The following is a 21312-nucleotide window of genomic DNA, read 5'->3' on the forward strand; positions in this document are numbered from 1 at the left end:
GCTAAAATAATGGCTCTCTGAAGTACTGTGAAGTACGTGACTATAATTATTAGGATACCGTTTTTTCCGAGCTCTATCTTTTTCTTAGAAAATCCACGTAGACATTTTAAAATTTGCATAAAATGTTTCTCAACATTAACGCAACCATTTTTACCATTTGAATAAAGTATAGAAATCTGCTCGTTTTTGTCTAGTAGTTAATTCTTTTATCTTTCCAAAGTTATTATTGTTGAAGTCAATTTCAATTAGTAGGACACTGTTCTCATACACAATTTAAATTCGCACTCTACATTAATGTAATCAACCAATTCAGGAAGTACACTGGTTAACTCAAAAGGTTTATTATTGTTCAATTAAACAACCATACCAACCGCATTACAATCCATACACATTTTACGAACACAATACAGAAAACCTCATACATTTCCTTAAATCTCCTATCAACACTACAATATACTGACCCATCATTCAATCTATTATAATAATAGCAATCTATAGGAAATAATCGACAAAGCTACATTGACAACGCCGACCTATAAACGCTACAACGTCGTACACACTCATCGCTACTCGTTTTCTTTTCACAATTCCTCAAAGAAAGGTGACTGCGCGCTTTCCTCAGAATGGCTTTTACTTTTCAATGTTAGGGAACATAAAAAATAAACAGTCACAGCTTTGCCGCTGTTACTATGACACTAGTGCTTGATTAACCCAACCTTGGCTTATATAACGAAAGCACGTAAATAAATAACAATTTTCTCGTCGTGCAAATAATGAATCAGTGGAAAGTAATATAATAAAAGCATTTTATTTTTACATAAACTTTTCAAATCGAAATCGTATAATTATTTTACAAGAAAAATATAACTTTATCGAAAAATGTTATTTCAATTACCTAGCAGCATTTTAGGATTGGAATCAAAATATTTTAAACGACTGTGAGCTTGCAAAAACACTTTAGATGTTATTTTACCAACAGTTTCTAGCGCCTATATTGGTGTTAACCCATTTTGCTGGACCACTACACTGTAACTTCGTTCTTTCGTCGTTGAAAATTTCAAACGTTTATAGTCCCATAATGAGAACATTCTAGGCTATAAAAGGCAAAAGAAAATTAAATTTCCGTTAACGTGGCAATGAAACAGCCAACATATTTTAAAAACAATTCGTATATTTCAAGCAAACGTTTCTTTAATGAGCTAGAATTCTTTTCTTTTAATACTTTTAAAAAATTTCATAGTTTCCGTTTCTATAATAAAATGTAAAATAATAATTACCGTAATAGAAATAATAGAATGACAAGGAATAAAAGAATTGTATTTGGAATGTTTGAGGGGCTCATTAGCATAGAGATTGAACCACAGTCTGACGCGGACGGAATGCTTCTGATAATGAACTCAATTCTCTATAAGATTGAACATGCATTCACTGACTAAGGAGATTGGATAAAGATGTATAAAGCATAATCTATATCATCAGTGTATAAGATCAGGCGAATAATTTTATTTTTAAGTAATGTTAACGCAACGTGAAATATGTACATAGCTACTACTATTTTGACCCATATTTATTTATAAGAGTTTTTAAAAATGATTTAAATTATCTTTAGTAGAAGCGAGTATAAGTATTTATTATCCACCTCAGTATCTTTTAAAAAAGAAGTGACTAAAAGAAGTAAATTACTTCTTTGTAATTTTATACGTACACACTATAATACGATATGTTAACACAAAACTTACTTGAAAAGTATGAAAAGAATCCCTATAAATGCATTCTGATACAAACTAATAATTAGGTACTAATGCAAAGCTTACCTCGTTCCTCTTAACAAGAGTACAGCTATCAGTCTTTTCAGCGTCCACCTGGTCGCTCTTTAAAAGCGCATTATCCGTCATCGTAGATTCATCAACCAATCTCTCCTTACTGTTATTACTAGAATGATTTATTAGATCTGGTTGGGCGTTCATTAAGTTACTAGCGTTTTCATTCGAACAATTTTCTCTGCCTAATTTGCTCTCATCGTTCTTACGTTTATCATCCCGGCTCTTGATTTTAAAACAACTTATAGATTTTTCCTTCTCCTTATCTTCGTTCCTGCTGATTGCTTCATCACTGTCATCTTTCGAACTCTTTATGCATTTGTTCTTGAGCCGTTTTTTCCTTCCTTTCCATTTCGAGTTAGATTTCGACGGGCTGTCGTCACTTGTAACGATGCTATCTGAACAAACTGGATTTACTAAAATTTTTGTTGATTTAGCTTTACGTTCTATTTTTCTAAGGTTCAGAAGATTACTAGGTGAATCTACGTGTGTCGGCAACGATGTCAAAGAGCTGGGACTCTCTTTAGCATTGTCGTTGTGACTACGAACTGACTTTGGTATCATGTTCAATGTTTTCATAACGTCGGTTGTGTTGTTACGATGTCTGTTGGCTCCGAGTGGTCCCATTGTTATCGGCGGTCCTCCTTTAAACAACAAGGCTGTCTCCGTTGGTTGACACACACAAGCTAACATTTTCACTACGTCATTGATTACTTTAGCACTCACATATTTATTATTTTAATATCCATACTGTTAGCTAATATATCTGGAAACCATTGTAACGCAGAAATTTGTGACAGGTTAGTAGACCAACAGCTAAAGATATGAATTGTAGGTACATGATATTCAAGTCGTTCGAGGTAATGTATCGCGAATGCTCGCAGAGGTCGACGTTTATACTGATATTAAACTTGTCTTTTGTGTCTTATTGCCCACATTATTTTGAAATAAAAATAGAAAACGTTTACTAAGAACTACAAAAGGATATATTGCGAAGTTACCATGTGTATTTTCTTAGACGTTTTATTTGTACGATTTTCTAACATTCCGGTCTTATTCGTGTTACTTAATGTTTACTTTCTTTACATTTGCTCAGTTTTCGAATAAAATATAATTAAAGCTGGAAGTCATTACGGACATAAAAAGCTTTACCAAAAGCTTTAAATGGAAATGAAAATTTCGATGAAGTTTTAATAAAAACCCAACGAACGGGTAATATACTTTATATTACATACTATGAATGGCTTTCATTCAATTGATAAGTAAAAGTACACTTTTATATATTTTTAACAACTACGCCAGTAAAGTTTCATTTGAATAAGTAACAGAGCAATGCAAATTTAAATAAAATAATATTGTATGTTTTGTTAATTTTATTCAGATGTTATAACCACAACACAACATAAAACTTTATGTTGCTATAGTAACGGTATCATTAAGAAGACAGTTAGGACATATTAATGAAAAGTATTATTCATCTTCTTTTTAATGTTAATATCTATTAGATTTTAAATTGCTATTGATGTAAGTAAATCTTCAAAAGGAATTCCAACCATCAACCAACACAGGCTCAGTTATGTTAACGAGGTTTCGCAAAGAACTTATTAAAATGTTATTAAATTAAAAACTTCGAATGAAATTGAACAAAAAATTTCATAGTTCCGCAGCAGGCGTGCAATTAGTCTTAAAAGCTTCTCTAAAATTATCTTTGTAAAATAACATAAAAAATCTCTTTGAACATTTAAATAATCTGTACATAACAACGTAATCCTTAACTACAGTATTTAACTCAAAGTAAAAACGAAAAGTACCTAATTAACAAATTAATTAATTAGATATTATGTATCCATTTGTGCTTCCTTAAAATGCAATTAAAATTCAGAAGCATTTAACACTCTCACTTTTGTATCCTGACAAATAATAATGCTTTGATAATAATGATTTGATTTGATTTGAATGCTTTTCTATTAAATCAACTATTAAATCACCAATTTTGAAATATCTCAAAGCACGTTCCTTGGAAAGCGTTTATATGTATAACTAACCAAACTGTGCCTAACTCTCGAAAATCCTCTTAAAAGTTAAATTTTCAACCCAGTTCACTTAATTGAAGTTATTGTGTTGAAATGAAGGATTTTATTACTTGCTAAAGTCAACTCCGATTTCAAGCGTTTCATTACGCTCGAGACGAAGTTATAAAATGAATTTTATTCATACATCGGAGCAGATGTTACATCTGCGAGAAATTATAAAAGTTACGTATTTGATTTTCCATTTTTTCCTGAGTAAAACAGAGTATTTACATGAAAGGAAAAACAAATATCACGTGTTCGCGAAGGTAATGATGAAATGCAGAAAAGTAATTGCAATGGAGCGCCGAGAAGTCGCACAAAATGCGATTAAAGAAAAGCGATAAGGCGATAAGACGATAAAAATAAAATTTCAATTAAGAGGAAATTTTCAAGCTGAGACGAACAGTGAAGCAGCACAAAATTTAATCTCAGATCTAATCCTCGAGGCGCTACCGATATATTTCATGAGCACCATCGCTGTGGTTAACAAGAATGTCACCCTCGGTGTATCACAAATAAATGGGAAAATGTCGACGGATTTCATTATAAGATTCGTTAGCACGTTTTCTCGAAAACTGAAATAGGAGGATAAATAATTCAGGTAAATAAATAATGCATAACGAACTCAATGATGAAAGAATCCAATTCTTGTAAATCCACATTACCTGTCGGCTTGTTTAAAATTGAGTTCCATATTCATTTAATAGGGGGTTTATTTTCATGGAATTAAAGCATTTGGAACGTATTGCTTTTTATAAATTATTTTGCTTCTTATTGAAACAATATTGTTCGGTGTTCCGGTGTTATAATTTGTGAAAATTAATCTAGGAAAAGAATAAACTATAATTTCACCGTTTTTATTTACGCAACGCCGACTTTAGGATTTCATTGCAAAACGATGCGACATTCAATCTCTTGGTCTTAATGTCGCGATGCAAGTATAGTTTATATCCAGTTAATAGGATAATAAACCATAAGAGTATCGAAACAGAAATCAAAATTAAATATCTGGATGGAACATTAATCCTTTATCAAATGATCAGTAGTCGGAGGGATAATGATCTATAAGGAAGAACTACGTAGTGCAGAACGGCAAGAATCGTTTTCATGAAATATTTATGCGCATATAAGCATCAACGCGACCCAATTAAGAAAAAATCTGACGTTCAATTAGTATTTTAAATGTTTCTAGGGAAATATTGGAATTCAATTTTATTTTAGCTTTTTAGTGAAAAATGTTAGGGAGAAATGTCACGGATCAAGGGAGACATGGCACTCTATATTTTTTGCATGCCGCGGATAAAATTATTGTTTATTTTTTAGAATGCTTATCTTAAAATAATCTGCTTATGTAGCTATGGATCTTGTAAACATAGAATTATGTAGAAGCGTCAAAGCTAAATGAGTACAAAGCTTAAGTTTGAAAGTCGCTAAACGACAACCGCGGTTACTGAAAATTAATTTTGTTAGCAGTTTTCCTTTGCTTAACCGGCAGATACCGTGAGAATCACGTTTTTGAATTACAATGTATTCGACAAATATAATTTTATAATTTATGTTACTAAAATATCTTTATAGTTGAGGATTTGGTCGCTTTCAAACAAAAAAAAATAGAGGTGGTCATTCATATCCTAAAAAATGTGAAAAACTTAATATAAATACTTAAATTACACCTATATTCGGTACCTTTTCTTCTTAGCAGTATTATCAACGTATTCATCGACTCAATCAAAGAGTATTAAAAAAGAAAGATGAGTAAAAAGCTCGTGTCATAAACAGGCGATATCTAAGCCTCTTTCGATTACTTTTACGTCAAATTTAAACTCTAAATCCTCAGCTAATCCGAACATTATCCTCATTTCCCTCTCAAAAAGTTAAACATAAAATTCAATGCTACGTTATTTACATTCAAGTCTGCGAAATTGCGGATCGTGTCTAAGAAACTTAGCTTTTACATGAATCTTGGATAAATAAGCTTTGTGTAGCAATTATCGTGTTAATTGGTGTAATTAGGGTTCAGTGTGGAGTTAGAGACAGGAATGAGACAATATTGGATATAATATAATAGTCTGGGTGGATACAAGGGTCTGAGTGAAATTAATTCATGTGCATTCGTCTTGTCATGTTGAATATGACATCAATGTTTCATGCTAACATATTGTATTTGTACCCAAGAATTCAGCATTTCTCGTATGACAGGGTTTCTATTGTTTATTCAATATTTTGACTTGAAATTTCTTGGCAATATTCTTTGGAAATATGTCGCAGAGTTTTGATAAAATGCCACAGGGTGTGTGATGAAATTGTATTTAATTCTAAAGAAAAATATTTAACTGAGATAATGTGACAAGTCTGGTCAAATTTCCGTGTAACTAACTACACTTTATGAAAACGAACAATAAATAAACATAAATCATTTATCACTTCGCACTTCAGAGTCTAATTGCCTTTTAATTAGTACCAATGAAATAATTCAAACAATAGAAGTTGATGGCTGAATCGTGAGTAAATTATTATCGGCAAGAAACTTCCTCTATGTCATCTCGGACAGAATTAGTTTTGGGAACTCCGTCGTCTTGATTGTGTTGTTATGAAGATTAAGGGTTGCCCGCTAAATAAATGCTCTGTCTATGTAACATTAAGTTGATTTGTGGCTACTTTGTCGTTTATCGAAGGATCGTAAATTTCATCTTTAAATTGTACACTTCATGAACTGTAGGTATCGTAAATCGTACGTGATAGAAATTTTTACTTCAGAAGAGCTGTTAAATATATTGGTTTGAAATCGTGTTGTTAGTCTCGTGATTTATTTCAGATTTTACTTCCCATTATTTTATGTAACGTAATAAGATTTTTACAATTCTGAAACATTATTAATTTAAATCGTTTGCGCTACTTTAACGCGCTCAGCTTTGGCTTTTGCAAAAATAATACTGAAGAGAACTAAAATTGGAATAAATTGATACAGCAACTGCTAGCAAAAGAAGTCGTGCCGCGTCAAAATAGTAGCCAATCAACATAAATTCTCCGTCTCGCGGAACAAAATACCGAAAACTTCGTATTACATCGCACGAGGAAAATAGTACAAACGTTCGGGACGAAACAAAGGCTTTTCCTTTTATATTGATAAAACCATTCACAAGTATTCATCCTGTCAAGGTGAACACGAACGTGAATGAACTCCCCTTTTATGTTAATCCAATAGAATATTACTTCCACGGGTGTCAAGAACTATAACCCACCTTTGGAAAAATTACCGGATGCTCCTTGAATTGTATTGACAGTTTGTGCTTTCAATAAAGCTGCGTATAAATAGCGTTTTAATACTGTTACCTTTACAGTGATAAACAAAATGTTTGTATCTATAGTCTCGTGTTATGTTTAGTTGCTACTAGACTCTGAAACTAGTACATTAGATATGTATGTATATTTGAAGATATGTTGAAATATTTCAATAAAATAAAGAGAAAATCGCTTAAACAAATTTCACGCGGCGCTACAATGTGTGCTGAACTAAGACCAATAAATCTTAAGAATAAAAACAACTAATTAAATAGACTTTTATAGACACTAAACATTTTTATGGAAAGCTCAATCATCTTGTATTTATCTACGTTTGGATACTAAACACTCTTCATCATATTAAAAACGAATTCTTACTTTAAACTGCTTTAATAGATATAGTTTTAATGGTCAGCTTAGCAAAGTTTCAAGTTTATTAATGAAATATTCAGTGTTCATTTCAATCTGAGGTGTAACAGGAAATTGTTTCTATTCCCTTTGTAACTAAATCTGGCAACACTTAATTTTTAATTTATACATTTCCAAAGGTCCTTTAAATTACATCAAGTCTTGTTAAAATTTGTGAGGACTGTTGAAAGTTACTTAAATTGCCATTAAAGTGTTAAAGTTAACACGTTATAAAATTGTAATTTGTTTTCCAAGACACCCTAAATATCTCCTGAAATAAAGACAGTTATTTCGTATCACCTCCCTTTTAGAGTATTATTTTTACTTTATACAGAATACACACAAATAAAATGCGGTTAAATAAAACTATTAAACGAAACGTAATTATTTCAACGTTAAAGTTCAACGTCAAATAAAACATTTAGTAAAGCTCTAATAATAATTAACATTACCACGGTCTAGTGTCATAACTATACAATAAATAATTCAGTATTAAGCCTCCAATCAATTTAGCTAATTATCCATTCCACAGGAGGCATTAGGTCATGCTTTGTTCCTAATAAACGGCCACTCCCAATCGTAAAGGTTCTGTATGGGGCTTGAGCCATGTGAAAGCTCAATGGAATAACATAGACAAATAATTAATCGAAATATTAAATACTCACGAGTCATTAAAATTAATTGACGTCGAATAAATTTTTTTGTATCATTCAATATTTGTTTACTGATTGTATTATTTTGTATCGTGAATAAGATGTATTTATTTCAATTATTGTAACGGTTATATATTGAGTATGGGAATATGACTGCGCGAACTTTTAGATTTTCAATAGTAAAAGGGCAGATTTATTTCATTCCTAAGCTACAAAATACAAATAAAAAGTATATAGAGCATTTTATATTCCATCATTTGAATCATTAACAATATTCTAACAGAAATTATACTTTTATAAATGTTTAAAGACGAGTAGGACGTTTTGTTTTAAAAGCCTTATTCCTCTAAAATTCCACGTAAATGGGTTAATTTACTCTTTTCTCAAGAAGATAAACAAAAGCACAACGAGAATAATGCGGTCGCTTTGTAAAAGTTTGATTTACGGAAAATTAAGAGTGCAATATGTTTGACACAGTTTCTGTTGTAATATACTAAAAGAACATTACTGTCAATGGAAACATGGAATCATAGTATGCACTTGATTGGATTAAAACATGCATACCTATTTTTATTTTGTATTATTTGTAACATGTTTCTTGATATATAACTTTTATAATCGTATACATTTTAAATAGATTTTCACATATATGTATTGAGAAAACCAAATGAGGACGATTGCAGATTTGAATTTATTTATTCTAGGCAGAACATTAAGAAAATTATCAACAAGTTGAAACTTTTCAAATAGGTATATCTATATTATGTTAGGTTAATGAAATTTAATATTACGCTCACAGTCTCATAATCAAATTAATTTGAATTGGTATTCAAATATGAATTTGTGATTGTATACTGTACAGCACTTAATGAATATATAATAAATAGATGATAATATTTGTAACATCCTACTAATATTATAATTAATGCGAAAGTTTGTATGGATGTATGGATGTTTGTTACTCTTTCACGTAAAAACTACTGAACCGATTACAATGAAATTTAGCACACATATAGAGGGTAACTTGGATTAACACATAGGATAGTTTTTATCCCGGAAATCCCACGGGAACGGGAACTATGCGGGTTTTCCTTTGCAAACGCGGGCGAAGCCGCGAAATCTAGTAATATATACATTCCAAATAAGGTAACTGCGGTAAATAGTTAGACATTGTAATTTTAACTTCTAAGCCCACGCTACTACCATGAAAACTTTGTAAAGTTTTTATAGGAAAAACGAAGATCATGAACTCACAATACCGCATTCACGGTTCGTTTCAAACTATTGACCATAAATATTTAAGAGGTCGCATGTGGAGAACGTATGAATAGAGTCTGTATAAATACCTGTTAACACTCGAAAAACAAACGATACACGGAAAAATAAACTTTAACCCGAATCCGTTTAGGCTCAAGGTCTAGTAACAACTTCCCGTTCAATCCGTACCCATATGATCGAAATAGCTGTCATTGATAACAATTCTATACACACGTACAGAATATAGAAGCATTCAATAATTAATTTAACATGTTTTATAATTAACCACGTTTTTACACGATCACGATTTATCTTTACTTTATTTAGTTTAGACGACGTTTCTTCTAACATAAAACAATGATTTCCAGATATATTATTAGAGCGAACTAAATTCGCTTAACAATTGATTGAACTAAAACTTCACTTTACCGGTCGGCACGCGGCACGCGAAATTCTAAGCTCAAAAGCAATCAACCGTCCCCTTTGGAGGGTTGAAAGCTACTGAACTAGCGCGACCGGCTCCGGCTTACTTCACTATGAAAGCTCGGTACCTGCCCCCGACCCCAACCCTCTTCACTTAATGCACAAAGAACAAAAAATGACAAAAGAATTCTAAGTCGTAAGCAAGTTCCTATAATTGCCCACTTGACTTTTAGAAATTTCTAGTCTCATAACGGGCGACAACTACCTGCTCCGTTATCCTGGAATTCGCTTATCGCCAAACTATTTCGTCTTCGAAGTGAATAAGGAATAATAATTTGAAAATATTTGCAAAGAGCGGTATTGCGTAACTCAAAATGCACTTGAGATTCTCTTATATCCGCCGGCTTCCGATATTGCAGCGCAACGAATATTTCATTCAAAATAGTCGGATTGAAGGACTTTACATCGAAATGAATTTTTCACATGAGAAAGTATCGAGAAGTGATAGAAAAACAAATATTACCTTACGATTTAATCTCTTTGGATAGTCCTTCTATTCCAAGAATTCCTTGATTGCCGACGTTTAAGTTTTAGGTGAGTTGCGAATTCGAGCGATGGCAACGTTGAAACTGTCACAGAACAACGAACGTAGGGAAGTTTTGAATTCTGTTTGAATAATACTGGAACACGTATGTCGTTAGTGTTTGAATACTTTTGCACGAATGATTTTGTGGAGGATGATTACGTCACTTGTTATGGAAATAATATCCGTCGGCACAGTTGAAATTGAAAATAAGCAACCTCATTTGTGCGAAGATGACATGGCAATAATGTTGCGGCTTTTAAATACAGAAAGGGAACGTATTTATTTGCAAGCCGTTACAGAGGTGTCCCACTTTGTGCAAGCTGAATGGAAGACGCAACGGGCGCCCACACCTGATCGTAAATCTGATAATTCCTCGGGAGATGAACTAGAATAAACGACTGTAAGATCCCCATCAAAAGGTCGACATTCACTTTTATTGCAATGCTATCTTTCGCCGGCTCAAGAATGTAGTATTGAGAAAGGGTGCTCCGAGATAAGGGCTTTATCGATGCATAAAGTATGTTATTATGAAGTTTGTGGACCGCCAGTAAATCGCGACGACCTGAACGCCATATTCGTTGAGGTATTTGTGGCATGTCTTTATTTACACCTGTCGTAAATTTCGTGACCTTACTATAAATTGAGGTTGAGTGTAGGCACGTTGTAATAATACTAATGGATATCGAAAGTTGATAGAAATATAATATTTATAATTTTACCAATTACTCAGTATGGAGTTATAGTGGGAGACGGGAGTAATGCTGTAATTACCTGTAACAAAAATATGGGAGTTAAAAATGTTAGCTTGTAAATACCTTAAATCTATATTTATACATAACCTACTTATATATATTGTTTGAGGTAAATTGTTCCGGTCGTTGGCGCGTTTAGAAAACATGGTTGATGTGACACATAACACGCATTCATTGAGGAAAAATATACAGTTCTATTACGCGTAGTGATATGGGTACAATTAGAAATACGATTGAAAAATGTAGACAACTACAATATAATTTAAAGTTATCTCAACGAAAGCTCAACAATACACCCAAAAGGATCCATAAAAATGGATAGGATTAGATATTACGAAACGGAATAGTTTAAAAATAACCATATAATATTTAGACCGTCACATATACTCGGTGTGAACTAATCATTATAACATGATTTAACAGATTTTACAATCCTGAATCCTGATTATAACTTTCGTCATGAAGCCCGTAACATGGACGTATATTAATTGCCATTTATTACGTTGAACGATGTCTTAAAGGCCGTATAATCCGGGCCGGTAAGAAAGTGCCCTTCAAGTAAAATTATCCTCATTCCTTGCGACCATGAGGGTCGCAAGGAATGAGGTCTAGACATAATGCTCGTCTAGACATAATGTGAGGAATTGTCTCACATTATGTCTAGACGAGCGCTACTTTATACTAACTTACTTGGATAATCAACTAAGTGAAGACGTAAAAACTGGACTATGTTATACCAAGCGACCTTTTCCGTAAGAATCAAAATAAATTACTTTAAACAATTTCAACAGTCTCGAAATTCAACTGTATTTTTATTTTAGTTCAAAAATGTCGATGGAGTGAACCGATTTTGATGATTCTTTCTTTTATTTGAAATTCTTTTTCGGATATACAGGTCATATCTTTTGAGAGCGGTTTACTTATTGTTAATTTGTTAATAATTATTATTAATATATATAATTATTAAACATAAGAAATGGTATGTGAACTCTGGACAAACATTCGTTACCCATAAGCAATTTTTGGCAACTATATTGCCTTATTATCGTCATATCCAAAGTAAGTTACAACAAAAATTTAAACTTCCTTATTTTGTCTGAACCCTTATCTTTGTATTGTGAATCAGGGAATATTTAAAACTTTTATCGATATTGAAAAGTTTTATCTTTCAAAGGTTGAAAAGTAATTCAAAAATTGTATTCAATTTAAACATTGAATTAGTCATTGCCCTTATCTAACAAGCTTTTGCTTCAAAAGTTTATAATGAGCACCCTCATTTAATCAGGCTTCTTTCTATTTACCTCATTCCATTAATTTTCGACGTAACAATGTCGTATTTTTATTCAATATAAGACTTACAACGTTCAATGGACCAATAGACAAACCTTCAGGGATTTCAAAGGACTACTTTGAAATAAGTTTGGTTGTTTACTTCGGAACTTGTAAACAGGCCTTTGAACATTACTTTTTGGTATAAAGTATTCGGTTTTGTTAACTTTATATCCGCAAGAGATTTATTAAGTATCTATTCGGAGTTAATTAAATATTTGTGTGGAAAGTATGCAAATATTGTTTATTATACTAGGCGTTCAAAAACGCGTTCAAAAATTATAGTAAAGAAAGTGCCTTACAATGAAATTAGACATCGGGGTAAAATGTTCAGGAGGAAAAACAAGTAACAAAGGTTTTTATGTTTATGTGAGGTGTACCGTGTATCCTATTTAAATTAAACTTATTTACATGTTTCATAGAAAATATATCGCATTATAATTTATCTACAATTACTATAAACCAGGTCATATAATATTCGATAACACCAAACACGGTCAGCGCAAAATAGAATTAAACGTAAAACCAATTACAAGTGGCAAATTCACGTGTATTTAACCTTCCATTTAATCAAATTGCCAGTGTTTATTTTGCGAACTGTAGACTTGTTTGTTCAGGGATAATTCTGGAAAAGGGCGCGAAGGCAATGCCTCGGAAACGGCAAGGAGCGGTATGTCTTGTAATGAGCTGCAAACATTGGGATATCACGCGAGTTGTGACCCGTTTGCTTAATGGTCGCGTCAAGGGTTGGTCGACATGTAACAGATTGAGTTGGTATTTATGCTCAAATGTAAACACTAAAGTAGGAAAAGGAACGTAGAACTCATACACTATTTAGCAGTTGTGCTTGGTGAAGTTAAAGTTTTTCGAGGTGTTTTATTTGATAGGATTCTTCTTATTTAAATTCGTTGTTGCGTTATCTGTGCGGCGCGTCGAAAGCTTTTACTGCCAATTCCTAGTAAAATTACTAATGTAGCCGGAATCATAGATAAGATCATAGGTACTATACCAATTTTTTTTTAGGATAATCGCACTTATTGGTGACACATACTTTTATCTTTGTTTCATTCATATGTCAAGGACATAATGTCAAGGACGAGAATCGAATTCCTTGAATACGATTCCAATTTTAAGATGCACATGATTCTATATGATTATCATTATTCTTAATGTTGATGTTCATTTAATAAAATGATTTAAGCCTGCCAAGGTACACCAGGAACACATAAAATAAGAAAACTATGTAGGTAGTAGATATTACTCTTCGACTTCATACAAAAGAAACGTTCAAGTTTGAAAAATTAAGTGTGGCCATTTGCAATTTATAGGTAAGTAGAGGTACATCTTATTTGTTTATTATGCGAATGAATTTTGAAACTAGAGCTCGATTTGAACTGCTATCAAAATTTTTATTTACAAAACATAGGTTGGTATATTCCAAAATTGAATTAAATTACAAGTTAAAAAATGTCAAGTAAGCCTAATTAACACATTTATTAAAACACGACCGAGATAAGACATTTTGAAAGCTTTCCAAAAACATGCAAAAAATTAACTGCTTCATAAAAGTGTTTGAGCTCGAAATCTACATTAGGGTGGCTCCTCCCCTTTGACCCGTCTTTCGTTTTTTGTTTAAGCTATGCCGCTAACATATGTGAGAAAGTTTTAAGGAATTTCAAACGATTTCTCTTTTTTAAACTTGTGTTTTATTATTTACCCGGACAGAACTCATATGCGCAGTTTACTTTTTCTTAAAATTCTTCCATTTAAAGCAATTACCATAATGTATATAGATACAATAGTAAATAATTAATGATAGACTGTTTTATTATTTTAGTACACATTTTCATCACAAATTCATCCGTAACTGTTAATCTTAGAGTTTAAACAAAGCGTATGTACCGTAATCTCGTATGGTTATGTACCGTATTAGTTGAAACTATTTGAAAAATCTCGAAAATGTCAGAAACAGGTCCTTCTTAACCCTTATCAAGAAGTTTATGGAAACCAGTCGTCGTATCGACCACTTAACAGAATATACACAGGGTCATGTTAACTTTAAAATGGACCTAAAAAAATACAAAAATAAAGTTTATGGAAATGCATACAATATTTGTATAATACCTATCGAAGTACATATTTCAATTATAATTATTTACTGGCACATATTTAAGTATTGAGTCGAAAGTTGTTTAATATTGCTACCTATACAACATTAATCACTTTAGAAAAAATAAGCGTTCTAAATGCTTGAAGTTTTAAAAAGACTATCTTACCTACATAAATAAAACAATTCTAAACCTTTAATTACAATCTAAGTTTAATAATAAGACAATGGACAACCCTATCTATAGATAAGTGAAGACACAGGAGTCCTTAAAAGGATTCAATAACACTTAGACGTAGTTTTAAACTTTCCCAAAGTACTGAAGATAAACCACAGAGAACCTGATACCCGACCACTCAGTAATTTCTTATCCGTTTTATTTCTATAATCTAGCTATTCGATCATCAACAATGTAGATATAAGTGAGAAAAATAAGGAATTGTTATATAATTTCATTATTCATAACCGCTCTAAGAATTATATCTAGAAAATTATTTTGAAGAAACACAATTAATAATTTTAATAGTTCGGACTATGTCACCTACGTCGTTTCAGTTTTTATTTCGTTCAATCGTCGGTGTTTTCGACAATCCACTACGTAACACCTACATAAAATTTTCGTCGCACATTAAAAATAAATCCGTTAAAACCCAATCGCCAATATCCCATTTAATATAAATAAATCATGTAACAAAAGCAAACGGAGAAACCGCGTTAAAATCTGTATAAATCCAAACGACAAATCTCCACAAATATTCGAAGATTCCTAAATAAAATATGTCCACAAATCCGAAGATCCTTTATTGAACGTAACGATATGCGAGGAATTTTAATCCTATCAACGAAATGGTAGGACCTCTATACAATTGAATTTCATACTATTTGAAGTGGGAGTCGAGCATGCTTCGGCACGAATTGGGCCACGCTCGCACCGGGGAAGGTACCACACCCTCACAGAATATCGGCGCCATAGTGACAGTTTACTGTCGCGTTCCGTACGGTGAGTGAGGGGTCCGGAGGCCCACATCCCTTCCCATCCCCTACCCATCCTCTCCTTCCCTATCCTCATTCCCTCCTATCCTCGCCCCTTCTCCCTAAATCCTTCCAAATCCCTTTGAGGATAGCAACACATCCACTTCCCAGTGGAGTGGATGCTTATGGGCGGCGTGTATCGCTTAACACCAGGCGACGCGTCTGCTCGGTTGCTATCCTATAGCATAAAAAAAAAAAAAAAAAAAAAAAAAATACTCTACCCAATTTATGTCCGCCATACGTGTAACTTATTGTTATAAATCATTACTAGATCTGACTCCACCTGCGTGCGTTACCATTTTCTTTTGTAGGGTTCTAATGGCTATATTTTAAGACGATACAATATGTGCTAATCGAAGACTTAGCAATTTCTCGTCCGGGAAAAAGTTATAACTTTCAATTCAATTGCTTATTTCTATTAAAAAAGTTATGCAACAGGTATGATTTATTATGTGACATATAACATTTTCCAAGTTACCTACTTTTTCAGGATATTTAAGCTGAATATATCACAAAATATATTGGGTCTTTCCTTTTTCTATAATTAGCTTATTAAATAATAAAATCCATTGTATTAACTAAGATTCAAATATTACATTCAGTTTCAATTAATTTATTATTAATTATCAAATCTATTCACGCTTACAGCGCTTTCAACGAAACTGGAATATTTGTAATAAATTATTCAGAATTACGTAATTATGTTTCAAAGTATCATTGTAATATGGACCCTTCAATAATATAAAAGAGCCACAAGGATATTACTTTCAGGATATTTTTTCCATCAAACGCGCTTTAGGGATTAGGCTCAGATACCATCGCGCTTCGATTAATTTGTCCGTAAAACCTCACTTTGTGAGATGGGAGTTCGTAAAATAATCAAGAGAGGAAAGAATATTGTTGAAAAATATAGGTATTATTCTTTTTGTAAATGTACTTTTTAACATGGAGTGGCAATGGAGTGAATTTGTTAGATATTTAGGTTTAATATTACACATTTAGAATTAAGCAAATTTACAATTAGATGCAGTTTGAAACTATAATAAAAACAATCACTAATAACAATTGGATATAGCTTTCCATTTCTCTAATTTCGAAAGTTAGACCATGATTCGCAGAGTACCAGAAAACGTGACGAAATTAGCAGAAAATCTAGCATAAGCCAACGGGTGGGTAATTTGAGGCACGTAATACCTAGAACCTGAACATAGGAGTATGGTATGGGTGTGTTAATTGCGATTTATGACCGAGTGCAGGTGTGGTCGGATATAGGACAAAACGGAATATTTTCGTATTCGTGCCATGAGCATTTCCATTAGGATAATTTATAACTGTGCTTTATTTAGTTAATAAGAAGAAAATGTTTGATTTACTCTCAAGAAACTACATACTAAAATGAATACGAATTACAACACCGATCAATTATTTCTATTCAGTTATTGGGAGAGAGATCAATTAAAATAACTAATCTAACTACAACTACTAAATTTGACTTAATATAAAAAAATATTGCATTAATATACCTACTAAAATCGAAAGCAATTCCAATACCTTTGTTTCTCCCCAAAATGTATAGTCCACCAAAATCCGCAACCTCTTTATTGTTTCCAAAATTCAATTCCCCAGTAATCCCAGCGCGATAGTGTTTATGGAGCACTATTAAAATGTCATCAGTATGCCATTTATGCGCTTATCGAAACAGCTGCCGCAAGAAACACATTAGCACCTGCGATCACTCATTCCTAAATCGGATGCCCGACTCATTTCGCGCTTGATTCTTCTTGACCTAGTGTCGTGGTATGATTGTGTGTGACGTTTTCCGATGTCACAATACATCGGAAAACGTAATACTAAACTGAGTTGAGATTCGTTTTGAGTTACTGTTGATTTATTTATATTACAATATATAATGTAGTTTGTATAGTTTATACAGTTCATACTTTCATACTTTTCATACAAAGATAAAAAATTACATCAAGGTTACAAAAATAGATATATAACAAATTTTTCCAAAACTACTTAACAATCTACATTATATAGATATATTTTATATACAAATTAATAACAAAACTAAATGAATAAGTACATAAATATTTTGGGTTAGGAGTACGGACGCAAACAAACATATCGCTGAAATATCCCGCATAAAAGAAAAACAAACATTTATCGAGTTTCACATTTATACACGTAATATGAGTAAGGGCTAGTAAGCCTTCGATGTATCTTCTTAAACAGAGCTTCGGATAATCCCCAACTAAGTGTGATGTATTGTAAACACAGTTACGCGTCGAATTTCGTATTTATAATCCGTTCAGTCACTATAGATAAATTTAGAAAAGGTTTAGCAAAATGTTAGTTTCGTGCATTAAAAATAGCGTGTCAGAAGTGACTTTTTTAGTCAAGAGTCAAATATACCAAAATCGTCGTTACTCCATGACGTGACGGTATTGTCATGACTCTCAACGCGCCTAAAGAAGTTTCACGTGAAAATTTTGATAATCCAAACAACAAAAGACTAAAGAATCGTTTTCACGAATGCACTTGATCAATTAACCGCTACACAAAGTGACTATTCTACTATTGGTTTTTATTGCCTCAGTTTGATTGAAAGCTTGTTCAAAGGGTTCAATTGAAAAGCGATTTACAATTGATCAACTAACAAGACCGCTTTCTAGTCTGTTCTCAGAAAAATATATGTGCTTGCACAAATAGGATAGATCCGCGGGTAACATATAACTGTATATACATACATAGCTTACAGCATACATAGCTTAGCTGTAAGAGCTGTGTATCGTTTTCTGTATACATAATATAAATACTTATCTTTATAGCATCACAACATTTCTTACTAAAAATTAAACATATTGTTCTGAATTAAATTTCCAATATTATAAGATACTCTATATATAATATTACTTTGATAACCTACTGTTGAATATTGTAAATTAAATGGAATGCATAAACAAACAAAATTAATAATTTTAATATTGCAGTATAGAGGCTGTTACTGCGCCGCTGGGAATCTGATCCAAATAATTAAAGTGATAAGTCGTCTCTGAGGAAAACACTGGAAATTGTCACTGTTCTGTGTATCTGCTTTTAATTAAATGGCAATAAACAGCCAATATACGACACTGTTTATTGCCAATAAAGCAATAATGTAACGATCTTCCCCGAAACTGTTTATTAATGAACCGAATATTTTTCCCAAATGTGTCCCTTGTTACGGAATGATATTAGTGTATTTATTTATTTATGACACTTTATTGTACAATACCAGTATTAAAAAAAAACATATATAATTTAACATGGAGAACATGAATATGGTAAGTGCACAATTGGCGGCCTTATTGCTTAAAGCAATTTCTTCCAGGCAACCGTAAAAAAAGGACATGTACGATGCTGGTTAAACGCGAAGGTGCAATGCATTCTTGTTACTATTGTTTCTCATTTTTAATTTAATACAAATTCGTGGTTGTTTCATTATTTAGTCGATTTACGCAAACGAAATTCTCTTTCATTTGAATTCTTTTTTTTTTGCAATGAATTTTAGTCTAGATAAGTAGGTAGTTATCTACCTGCCTATATGTAAGTATAAAGTACTAAAGAATTTTGTTTAATTCTTACTTATAAATATAGTTTGGTGCATAGAAATAATAAAATATGAAACATACTTTTACGACCATTGTAAATTTTCCTAACTTCCACTGAAACCTCGTTAAACTAATACAGTAAACACGTATTCCTAGAAGTCGAACACGAAACATGAATTTCACTGAAATATTCTTTAAACTCCATTTAAATTGATATGAATATTAATTTGTATTCTGAAAACTTTTCTGATTTAATTAACTACGGTGTTTAATTATAATAAAGAGTTTCTATATCTTTCGTCGTCGCAGTTATGTAACAGCTTTTTTTATCGTGAATAGGGAAGCAGTTGACCACAATCTCGCCTGATGTTAAGCTGAGATGTAGTACCTATAAGATGGTACGCGTTTCCCTAGAAGGTACCTACCTGTTCACTCTACGTTTGAAAAAAAAATGATTTGTAACCAAATAATAGATAGACACATACTACACAACTTTCCATATCTTGACAAATAGATACTATTATAAACTATAACACACATTTATACAAGGTTATTGGAAAACGTTGCAATATCATTTATTTCTTTTACTACCTGTTATATTATGTACAATTTCTAAATTTTTGGTGAGATAGAACGCCTTTTAAAGCTAAAGCTTTACTAGTAATTATAACGTTACTATACTAGTCTTTACGTATACATTTTATACCGAATTTATTAACGTCCATTCATAAACAATTTAACTTGCAAATGTATACAACTAATGCATTGCGTTGAACTATTTTCGTACTGCAGTTGCTAAAAGGCGATATGTCGTTAACATGCGTGTCCATTACTTGGTATTATTTGCATAATAACGGTAGAGTATGTATGTACACATAAAATATACATCAATATACCAAGAAACTTAGAAATGTTATTTGTTTAGAAAAGGTATCTATTTTTGTATTTAAAAAGGAAGGATTCAAAACAAAACAGGGACATTCTCCCTGTTTACCTTCCTACCTTCTTAATCTTTGTAGTTTCTTGGCGAAAACTTTTAAGACATAAGTAACTTATTCAGAAATTAAACCATATTGTACAGAAACAGCATAATAATAAATAATAAATAAAACCTTTATTTGTCTCTCTCACAAGGGTTAAAAATGACAATTAATGAAAAATACACATAATATATTAGGCAACCTTATGAGAGCTGGTGCCCGAAGTGGGTTCTGTAGAACCTGTGGTACGGGTCACCAGGCCCCACTTAGTATATCCAAAATACAATGTAGCAGTCGTATGGATCGAATTTACAGCAAGCTTGTGGATAAAACAAAAGAAACAGTAAAATAGTATAAAAATAAAATAACTAAAAACAAGTAAAAAATAAAAAAAAAATAAAAAAAATAGATGGTTGTTGTGTGTGTGTATGTGCGTATGTGGAATGTGTATATGGGTGTGAGCGTGTATGAGTGTGTGTATAGTGAGGTCTGTAATGAAGTCTGAGCTGAAGAATGAAGAATGTCTTTGCTGAAGTCAAAAGTAACGGGGATTAATTAAAGTGGAAGCAAATAGGTTTTTTTTTTATATAACGTTGCACAAAAGTTAATAATGTCAAACCTACTGTTATTATTACTAATGTTACTAACACTAACTTTTTTTATAGGTAATTACTAAAAACTGTTTATCTTAGAAACTTATTTATAAATATATCTACGCCTAATAAGGAATCATCTACATCGTAACAAATTAAATTGCCTCTCTCTGAAAGTCTATTTTTCATAATAAAATTTCCTATGGGTACTACGATCAACAAAAGGGCCGTTACAAATGCCTTTAACATGGATCTTGTTAATTACCTACCTAGTAATAAAATTTACAGCAGGAGTATCGGAGTTATTAAACCCTGTGAGCCGTATTTTAATACATTTACATACATATTTGAATACCGTTTGAACAAATTGGATGTTTAATGAAAATTAAATAGGACAGTCGTTAAGACGTCCTATGCGTGTGATA

At 32.1% G+C, this 21312-nt stretch overlaps 1 protein-coding gene across 6 annotated transcripts in view; it reads right to left on the minus strand.

The window, feature by feature from the left end:
- Nucleotides 1–21312, minus strand: part of LOC123697382 (apoptosis-stimulating of p53 protein 2) — a 205491-nt gene that overhangs the window by 51604 nt on the left and 132575 nt on the right. For 2 of the 6 annotated variants that reach the window (XM_045643876.1, XM_045643874.1), the window contains exon 1: nucleotides 1815–2462. The exons of 3 other annotated variants lie outside the window; for them this stretch is intronic. In XM_045643876.1, coding sequence (XP_045499832.1) covers nucleotides 1815–2447 — 633 coding nt within the window. In that variant the 5' untranslated portion in view covers nucleotides 2448–2462. Of the gene's footprint in view, nucleotides 1–1814; nucleotides 2529–21312 lie in introns of those variants that run through there. One more of the 6 variants, XM_045643873.1, reaches the window with a different exon arrangement.

This window comes from Colias croceus, chromosome 14 (assembly GCF_905220415.1).
Source record: "Colias croceus chromosome 14, ilColCroc2.1".
Taxonomy (NCBI): domain Eukaryota; kingdom Metazoa; phylum Arthropoda; class Insecta; order Lepidoptera; family Pieridae; genus Colias; species Colias croceus.